Source organism: Leguminivora glycinivorella, chromosome 12, assembly GCF_023078275.1.
Source record: "Leguminivora glycinivorella isolate SPB_JAAS2020 chromosome 12, LegGlyc_1.1, whole genome shotgun sequence".
Lineage (NCBI taxonomy): Eukaryota > Metazoa > Arthropoda > Insecta > Lepidoptera > Tortricidae > Leguminivora > Leguminivora glycinivorella.
This window is the reverse complement of record NC_062982.1, coordinates 8,363,602-8,373,957: the sequence shown is the minus strand read 5'-3', so window position 1 is coordinate 8,373,957 and position 10,356 is coordinate 8,363,602. Positions and strand designations below refer to the sequence as shown.

General features: G+C 35.6%; 1 protein-coding gene and 1 long non-coding RNA gene across 3 annotated transcripts; one reads left to right on the top strand and one right to left on the bottom strand.

The window, feature by feature from the left end:
* Positions 1-1,084: 1,084 nt before the first annotated feature.
* On the bottom strand, positions 1,085-3,392 carry LOC125232243. 2 transcript variants are annotated; one of them, XM_048137892.1, is made up of 5 exons: positions 3,270-3,392; positions 2,848-3,118; positions 2,458-2,529; positions 2,114-2,322; positions 1,085-1,773 (listed from the first exon to the last, which is right to left on the bottom strand). In XM_048137892.1, the coding sequence occupies exons 1-5, from the start codon at positions 3,336-3,338 to the stop codon at positions 1,759-1,761; spliced, it is 636 nt and encodes a 211-aa protein (XP_047993849.1). In that variant the 5' UTR covers positions 3,339-3,392; the 3' UTR covers positions 1,085-1,758. The 2 variants fall into 2 exon arrangements, with proteins under 2 accessions (XP_047993849.1, XP_047993850.1); XM_048137893.1 differs by having other exon boundaries at positions 3,256-3,345.
* Positions 3,393-4,409: 1,017 nt separating this feature from the next.
* Positions 4,410-7,451, top strand: LOC125232246. The gene is made up of 3 exons (XR_007177729.1): positions 4,410-5,639; positions 5,774-5,897; positions 6,294-7,451. It is a non-coding gene; the product is annotated as an uncharacterized LOC125232246 (long non-coding RNA).
* The last annotated feature ends 2,905 nt before the right edge of the window (positions 7,452-10,356 follow it).

Here is a 10,356-nt window from a genome sequence, read left to right as displayed (position 1 = left end):
CAAATGTCATTTATGATTCGACATAGTTAGGTTGGAATCCTATGACGTCACTACATCGCCGATAGCGTTTTCAGTGTCCAAAATTAAAAAAAAAAATCATTTTTAGTCAAAAATACGTAGGTAGTCAACATACACTTTTAATACCTCATGCCTATAAATATTGGTTTCTTAAGTCAAATTCTATAGAAAACAATTATTTATTTTGCCAATATTGATATAAGTCTAGTAGCCTAAAAAGGTTAAAAAGTTACAATTAATACAATTAATGGAGCCTTACTCGTCTTAATTAAGTATAAATATATACTTCTATTAGTCTTTGGCCATACCTAATAGTATAATACAAAGGGTATACCTACATACAAAAGAGTCATCATTATCACAAAAGTTGGGTAACAGTAAACATATTTTGTGCAACTGTGACGAGATGTAAAAAAATCTGTTTGTGCCGTGACTAACTTTATATATGCCTAATTTGCTACTGTTGTAAATAAATCTGATTTTTATGTGGAACCAATGTTCCACATAAAAATCAGATTTATTTAAGAATTCCTATATTTTGCAATTATATAGGAATCAGACTTCGGACATTTTTTTATCTTCTTAATGACTACAATATCAATCAAGTTCTGTTAGTATACTTTTTAAAATCTGATGGTCTTCATATTCCTGATTAACAAATCCAATTTCGGTTCTAAGAGATAATATGAAATTGGTTCAGATTCACTAAGGACCGCAATGGAGGACGGGAAGCCCGAAGAGCCAAGCAGTAGCAAACCCGCTGTTACAAAAAAAATAAAAAAAAACGAAGTCTAGCTCGTAAGACAATACAAATCAAACAAGAGTTACGTTTACTCACTTCTCTTTCCAATACTGAACATGAATCACTCTTAAGTGCAGATCATTACGGTACAATTGACGTAGCTTTTAATTCAAATATTCCAATTGATTACTATACCAAAGAACCCTTAACCTTTCGTATGCGTCTGTCAAAAAATTGTCATTAATATATTAGTCATAATAACTACATGTTAAAGTTGAAACAATATGGAGCAGATCTGCTCCTAAGCATACGAGAGGTTAAGAGATATTGATGTTCCATCTGATTCAGATGATAATATTAATTCTTTTCTTGTATTGTGGTCTAAGAAACATAATTTAGGTCACTCTGCTCTAAACGATTTGCTAAAAAAGTTGCAACCTTGTCATTCTTCTTCACCGAGGGATGCACGAACGTTATTAGAAACGCCGCGTAATGTAAACGTTACAGATTGTGCTGGTGGTTCATAGATATGTATACTTTGGCCTTGAAATATATCTAGTAGAAAGAGCTTCTAAAGGCACAACATCTAAAAACCGTTCATGCAACGAAAAATGACACAAAGAGAATATTCATTTTATCAGTAACACAGAGGTGGTTTAGATCAATCTCCCGACAAGCAGCTATTTATTGTAGCACTTTATTACGGGGAATCAAAGCCCAACAATGCTGCTGTATTTCTGCGTCCCTTTGTAGAAGAATGTTTACGGTTAGAGCAGAATGGTTTATATGTTAATGGAGTAAAGTTTGAATTTCAAGTAAGTTGTATAATAGCAGATGCACCAGCTAGGGCATTTATAAAATGTATCAAATCCCACAATTCCTTGCGCGCTTGTGAGAAGTGTCAACAAGAAGGTGTATATATTGGAAGAACTATGTAGCCATATTCATCTGAATTATTTCTTGTATCACAGCATCAGTAGCGTTGGTTGCAACCTGGTTCAACCGCACTGCGTCTATAAAAGATGTAAATACATATGCAATTAGCTACGTAATTTCCGTAAATTTTATTAAATAATGAGACAGCTGGGGTCAATTGGGGCAAGCAAGATTAATCTAAATTGGAGGTTCATCCGTTCGGGAGCTACGATGCCACAGACAGACACACACACAGACAGACACGTCAAACTTATAACACCCCGTCTTTTTTGCGTCGGGGTTAAAAATACCTCAAACCAGTATGAGCAAAATACAAATTGCATTATACTAATTACACATGGCCTTGCCATAAGGACCCTCCAGCCATGGATGGTCACATTATGACAATGTAATAACTAATAATAATAAATGACATACCAAAAGTTTTCTGTTCTCGGGAGCTGCATTTATCCACTTTTCAGTATCAATCAAATCCTTGCTGTCCTCACATGGCAATGTTCTTTCCCCTGGCAGTGAATGTTCCATCGAGACAGAAGATGATCGCACCCTATTTAATATTTCATTCTGTGCGATTTGCATCTCTTTCAAGTCAGCTTCAATTCGAGCTAAGTGCTTAGCTATGACATCTGAAATCAATATAAGAATATAATGTTAGCAAATATTTACTTTAGGTATGCAAATATACAACTGGGTAGTAAGGTAAAAATGCAGATGTAACTTCTAACAGTTATGAATGACACTAAGAGTTTAACTCCTCTCACCTAAGGCTTGTGAATTTGGCTTCTCATTTATAAAAAATGGTGTTATTGTAAAGTCTAGGTTATCCAGGCCACCTGAAAATAAAAAGATTTTAGAGAAAGAGAAGAGGCTGATTTTTAAATTAGGTGATCATAATTAAGTAGTCATAAATACTATTAACCTACTTATCCTTAAAAGACCATATTCTTATCAAGTCTTAAACAGAATGAAACTGCAGACTGACTCATAAACGTTTAAAAGAATTATATTACTAGTCATGATGCATACTTGATGCAAAAACTCACAAGTTTAAAAATAATGATAATCTATGAAAATCATATCATCATCCTAATACATGCCATAAAATATTTATTTTTAACTTATGTTGGGTGTAGGTAGTAAAACATACTCACTTGGACTTTGCAGAAGCTGTGACATTTCACTGTCTGTAGTCTTTGCAGAGCTTTCCTTGAAATCTTCACGTTTGCTCAGATCTGTATCATCATCACTTTTGTTCAGTTCTGTATATACCGGCCTAGAGTGTTGCTTTTGGGATTTTGAGCTAACAGGTGTAGATTGCACCGAAGAAGTTACTTGCTTCCGATAAGTCCTATTTTTTTCACCAGTATAAGCCTCATAATCATCATCACTATAAACAGTAGGTATGTTTATTTGATTTTTCACCTGTGAAAGTAATCTCTTGTAATAATATGCCTTAATACTAGTTTTTTTTTGTAAGTTGTGACAAGATATCTCAATAACACAAACATCTAAAAGTAATTTTGTTAGCACAGATACAAAAGTGCCACGAAAATACAGACCCTGCTGAACTTACTTGGCTGCAAACTTGGTCATCAATTTTTGGGGCGGCCACAGACATCGCTGCTTCCCGGGTGTCAGCCATTCTTCAGCAAACTCAACGACGCTATACATGCCGCTACACAGAAAATAAGGGACGTCCCTCCCTGTGTAGACCCACACTATTGTATTGTTAGAGGTTATTGTCATGTATCACACACTAAAACCGAAAAAACCCGTTAATATAGTCGAAAACACATTATTAACACGCGACGCCATGACGCCCATGACCGCCATGTATTAAACGTGCACACGCGATTGTACGGAGCAAGGTGACGCGTCGGATGTACATGTGAATAGCAAAAAACTGCAATTTGATTCGCGTCATGTGGCGTGTAATAATGTATTTCCACCTTAATGTTATTCATTACAACTTAAATGAAGGCACCATAATATATCATTGATTACTCATTACGCAGAAATCATAACAGAGCACACTATATAGATACTTAAAATAACATTCGTGGTAGCCAAAAATATCATCTTGACTTACCTGATCACTGAATGTTGACGCCAAATACGAGAAATTTCCCTTGCTTTCACATCACCAAAGAAAATACACCGGTGCCGATGCAATGCAAGCGACCAAGCCACCATTCAGCGCATGGGCCGAAAAGGAAAAATGAAAGAAAGCAGTGTTGCCAGGGCCCTGAACTCACAAGTCACATTTAGTTTCCCTAAAAGTCACCATTTTACTGACCAAGTCACCTTTTTATAGTATGGATAGGTAAATTAATTTTATGAGAAGAAATAAAAAAACCCGTATGTATATGTGTCACAATTTAACTATACAGACCTTATATGATTACTTTTCTTTAAAATCTTACACTTTGATCATGTTATTTGAGTTTGATTGGATAATTTCATTAGTGGTAATTTTTCGCCTATTTTCTTAAATTACTTGACACATTTTTTTTATAGATAGTTATAAAAAGCTCTTTCATTTGATATTATAACACAACATAGTTCAAAAAACTTTGATTTTTGATTTTCAATTTTACCTCGCAAAAGTGGCCCCCATAATTAAATTTTCTTAAAATTACATGTCCGTTTTTTTTTGAGTCACAAATTTCAAGTTAATCGGTTCAGTAGTTTTGGAGAAAATTGGCTGTGACAGACAGACAGACAGACACACGAGTGATCCTATAAGGTTCCCGTTTTTCCTTTTTGAGGTACAGAATCCTAAAAACGAAACTTTTTTTACGAAAGTGAGAGTGAGAAGAGAGTAAATCCATCTCACTGTCACTTTTATGAAACAATTCCAATATAAAATGTGAAAATTTCAAAGGGATACCCTGTAAGAAATTCCTAATTTATTTGCTTCTACAGTTAACAATATTGTCCTTTTATTCGAAAATGTTTGAACGATGTATCAAATGTGAAACGTTATTCGACTTAAACGTGGCCTAAACGAAAATATTACTTTGCTAAATGAAAATTGTCCAATAATAGTTCGAATAATTTGCACAGAAGCGAACTAAACCGAACCAAGATTCTACATAAAACGTTATTTGACCAAAAGTGACAGCTATAGTTTGATTATTCTACTAAATGGCATTCGGCGAATCGTTGTCGGCGAATCAATAATAGGCTAAAAAAAATATCGGAGAATCACTATAGGTGTAGCCATTTATTTAAATAAAAAACTAAATCCTTATATAGTTTCTTTTTGACCCAGTGGTTGACTGGTGGAGAATGCTTTAAGGCATTAAGCCCACCATTTGTACTTATTTTTTATGTGCAATAAATAAATATAATATTCAGTAATGTCTTTAGAATTTTTACATTACGTAAAATACTCTAAAGAACTCCAAGGAGGGCTAAAAGTCACCAAAATGGTGACTTTTGGAACCGTCTAGCAACACTGATTAAGGAAGGGCAGGGCGGGGCACCATTATCGCGTGTTGCCAATTATAAAGAAAAATGTTGGGTAGTATAATATAGAGCCCTATAACGAGAAAGGCAGTATATACAAGTATTCCCGACGTTTGGACCGTGTAGATTATAATTATACACGTTTATAATCTCTCACGAATCAGAAATGTAAAAGTAAAACTCGTGCCACATTATAGTCTAATGAAATATTGAGTGGCAACACCCAATAAAATGTCATTCTGACATTGATAACTTTGACAAGCTACTCAAGCTCTCTAGCTAGCTAGTCTTTGTTGAGTTCATGATGATATTCGTGATATTTTTGCCGTGATATGCAAATGCAAACAAAAACAAGGGTCAGAGTATAGCAAAAGGGGCCCGATTCTGGGACTTAGAAAAATTTGTGAAGAATTTTTTTTTGAAGAAGAAAGGGAAAACATGGAGTGTCTAGAAGTGGTGTCCAAATTTGTAGGTTAGTAGAGCATAATAATTTGATACTTTTGTTTAAGTATATCACCAATCTACAGTTCATTAAATACTTATATCTTTCGGTCCAATCTATCTTTTTTAAATGATGGAATTTAACGGTGTATTTATTGTTTTCAGGAAAACTCGACGTTTCTGAAGAAAAATAAGTTCTTTTGGAAAATCTTGGGATGCTGAAAGACTTGCTGATTGAAAAGATTTGCTTAGTCAAAACAAAATTTAGAGAAAATATCGTCAATGACTGGTAAATATTAAACTGAATTCAGTAATTGTCTTTTTCAAAAATAGATTAGCATAGGTTACCTACCTAATTTGACTATTATGTTGATTCACTTAACACTCAATTTGAATTTTTATTAAATGGACTCGCTATAATACATATAATTAATAACACTCATAGATTTATACATATATAGAATACAACCAAAGTTAGGATTATAGTTATTGTATACAGGGCCAAAATAATTTTATTGTTTGTAAAACCTACAGTGCTTATAAGAATGTATTGGGTTTATATAATACAAGACTTGCTTGTTCTTAAACTGAATTAGCTATCAGACCATACAATATATGGAGCTGTACTACATGTCCTATAATGTATATGTAAATGGTGTTTATATAATTTAATTTTTCCTTACAGATATCAGTTTTTCTACATTGAAAAGAATAAATATTGAGGGAAAAGCTAACCATGGTATCTTCTGTACTCCAGGGAAGAAAGGATCAGACAAGCCCACAAGATAGAGCTAATCTGGAGCTCAGCAAAGAGAAGAGTCACAAGCAAAAATTTTGGCATACCAGCAGCTGACCTTGAAAAACTTATTCAGGAAGCTTTTGACAGCATAACACCAGAGCTTTAGAAGAAAATGACTCATCATGTGCTCAATATTGAAGCTCAGTGTAAAACCAGAAACAGAATAATGGAAGAACTTGAATCGTTTATTTTAAGTGTGTTTAATGATGATGACTCTGACAGTAGTTCAGAATCAATGGACGCTGAGTTTCTAGAATCCGATTTTGATTATAGTTCCTAATAAAGTACAAAACCTTCTTAATTTTACATAATTTTAAATTAAAGGAAAAATGGAAAAATTCACATATTATTTGCAGATAAAAAATAACTTCTTAATTTTACTTAAATTTTTCCTTGCACAACATAATTATTAGGCTCATTCACTACAGAGAGTGCTCTGCTCTCGGTCAATCGGTCAAATGAACTAGTTGGTCTTTTAGTTCCTTTAGATCGGTGGTTATTGGGAGTCAGGGATGATTTAGGTCTGATACATTTCATTCCAGACTCCTTTTACATATGATATTTTTCCAATCTTTGGTAACTGAATATAATTCCAAGTTTTAGTACCTATAATATTATCCAAGTTATATTTTATATAGAAAATATTTAATTTTCCTGCATAGATTTAGACCTTAAACATTCCTTTCATCTCTTTCACACTTGTGCGAATGGCATTTTTTACTGTTTCGTTCCGCCTGTTATCCAGTTCACTCGGTCAAGCGCTCTCCGATCCCACTGAACTATAGGACCTAATAAGGACCGATTAAGACCGTGCAAGATTTAGTTCCTTTCGGTCATTTATGGGATTTCATTCCTATCAGTACTTAGCTCATGACCGACACAAGCCTACAACGTATCAGCATTGCGATACAACGAGCAAATGTCTCCAGCATCCTTGGTACAATGCCTAAATGGCGTAGCTATTGTAGACTAGGCTAGTTCTTAATTTCATTTCATTATGATTTTATTTATTATTGTAGAGAAATAAATGATTATGACATTTTACTTCATGACTTTTTATTCTAATAAAATATTTTTTTCTATAAAGGAGAGCTGGTAGCGGCCTGCATTATATGAAAACATTATATCCGATCAAACTATTTTTAACCCCGACGCAAAAACGAAGGGGTGTTATAAGTTTGACGTGTCTGTCTGTCTGTCTGTCTGTCCGTCTGTCTGTCTGTCTGTCTGTCTGTCTGTCTGTCTGTCTGTCTGTCTGTTTGTCTGTCTGTGTGTGTGTCTGCCTGTGGCATCGTAGCTCCCCAACGGATGAACCGATTTTGATTTAGTTTTTTTTGTCTGAAAGCTGAGTTAGTCGGGAGTGTTCTTAGCCATGTTTCATGAAAATCGGTCCACTATGTCACGGTCGGGGGTTTTTTCAAAATTTTAATTTTGTGGTTAGGTTATTATTTAGAATCTTTTGATTAGGCTTTTAGTCCAGTGTGTTTCCTGTTAACTAAATCTTGTAAGTGAAATTATATATTGCGTGACGAGTTTCGACTCGTCTTATCCGTATTGACGAGTTCTTTCATTATATTTGGTAAGGGTCTGATATGCTGGAGCTGGAAGGTCTGAAAGGCTGGACAATCCTACGATATTCCTGATTGGTTAATCCAACCTAGTAAGGCCATCGATAGAGGTTTGTGGGAAATTACACAATAAACCTTGTGGGCTGGCCAACTGTAGAAGCTGTTGGCCCACTGTTGTCAGTTTGTAGAAAATATTACGTTGGTATTACATCGTTGGTCCATTGCATTTTAATGGTACACTAAAGCTACAAATTCATCATTGGTTACCCAACCGTAGAGATAGTAGGGCCATCGTTAAAGGTTTGTGGGAAATTACACAATAAACTTTGTGGGCTGGCCAACTGTAGAAACTGTTGGCCCACTGTTGTCAGTTTGTAGAAAATATTACGGTGGTATTACATCGTTGGCCCATTGCATTTTAATGGTACACTAAAGCTACAAATTCATCATTGGTTACCCAACCGTAGAGCTAGTAGGGCCATCGTTAGAGGTTTGTGGGAAATTACACAATAAACTTTGTGGGCTGGCCAACTGTAGCAGCTGTTGGCCCACTGTTGTCAGTTTGTGGAAAATATTACGTTGGTATTACATCGTTGGCCCATTGCATTTTAATGGTACACCAAAGCTACAAATTCATCATTGGTTACCCAACCGTAGAGGTAGTAGGGCCATCGTTAGAGGTTTGTGGGAAATTACACAATAAACCTTGTGGGCTGGCCAACTGTAGAAGCTGTTGGCCCATTGTTGTCAGTTTGTGGAAAATATTACGTTGGTATTACATCGTTGGCCCACTGCGTATTTAACCACAATATATTTTCGTGGAATTTAATGCGGTTAGCCCAATGTTCTACCTACGGTAAAAAATCTTCGTTAGTTATCCTACCGTAAAGCTAGTAGGCCCAATGTTACACGTGTGTGGGAAAAACAACAGAATCTCTATGCGGTAGGTCCAATGTTGGGGCTTTGTTGGTAGACCGATTATCATCTCCCAACAATAAACCAACCGTTGGCGAGGACACCCCAACGATAAATGCTACTAGGGTTGTTGTGTTGTAAAATGCTAAAAGTTGTTACAGTCATTGTTTTTATATCTAATGCTTATATTGTCGGATGTTTTTCAATTTATGTTGAAATGTAATGTTGAATGAATGAGATGTAGTTAGATGAATGAACGTTGAAGTATATCTGGGCATTTCTCAGAGTGTTTCAACTTTTTGATTTCGGTGGCAGCATTAGTACCCGAACCCCGTAAGCGTAGCATGAGTTTTCTTTGTTTCTGGTAGAAATCCGCGACTTCTATTTAAATTGACAGAATTTCATGTGACTCTTTACAGGATTCATGTAAAACTGTTGCCACCGAAAACAAAAAAATTTAAACACTGAGAAATGCCCATCTGAAGGCAGATATGAGAGCAGGACAGCCGAGAATGTGGGATCGGAACGTAAGGTGATGGCGTGAAACAGAACGTTGTATGATAGTAGAATGACAGTAGGTGTGAAAGGCGATGGGAGAACAGTTTTGAACGATGAGCGATCGAACGTGAAAGAATTTAGTAAAATCTGTTAATTTCTTATTTGCTGCTTAATTAAAAGTTATTCGTTGTTTATTGCTGGGTTTTCATTCGAGGCATAACAATATCCCACAAATATATTGTTTTATTCCCCATTAATATTCGATATGTAAAAAATACCCCAAATAAATAATAGCACTAGACATAGTGTTGTGTTCCTGCCGGTGAGTAAGGGTGCCAGAGCTCAACGAGGGTGCGGTGTGTTGATGACGGGAGCACTTACGGAACTAACTTGTTCCGTCTATTGTCCTTTGAGTCGTCGGCTACCCGAACCCTCCTTAGAACTTGTACATTCCTTTTTGCTGTGTACTTAACACAGCAAAAGGGAGTGTACATGTTTCTAATAGGGTGGCAACGCGCTTTTGACACTGTTTGAGTTGCAGGCGTCCATAGGTTACGGTGACCGCTTTACATCAGGCGGGCCGTATGCTTGTTTGCCACCGACGTAGTATAAAAAAAATCCGTAAATCATTTGACAACTTTTGTCTCATTTTGATTATAGTGCCACCTGATTCTGTCGTGCTGATATACATATATGTAGCTGTTTGTGGTAAAACATTTTTATACTAATAAAAATAAAATAATCAGAAAGTAATACTTCCGTCTTAGTGCGTTTTCACATTATCCGATCCGATATCAGATGTAGGACCGATATCCCATATATTTAAGCCGCCTTTTTTCGATTTTCGCCTTTGAAATCCTTCCTACATCCGATATCTGATCGGATAATGTGAAAACGCACTTAGTGTTGTAATATTTTACGTAGCATATTTTGCCTATTCTGGAATGTACGTCCAAGGTAATTTAGAA

What these genes read in the sequence shown, in the direction of transcription:
- LOC125232243 (XM_048137892.1), bottom strand. Translation starts at nt 3,338, where the DNA reads ATGGCTGACACCCGGGAAGCAGCGATGTCTGTGGCCGCCCCAAAAATT. An exon ending in ATGACCAAGTTTGCAGCCAA is followed by an intron (nt 3,119 to 3,269) that starts GTAAGTTCAGCA and finishes TTACTTTCACAG; the next exon opens with GTGAAAAATCAAATAAACAT. An exon ending in GCCAAATTCACAAGCCTTAG is followed by an intron (nt 2,323 to 2,457) that starts GTGAGAGGAGTT and finishes TATTGATTTCAG; the next exon opens with ATGTCATAGCTAAGCACTTA.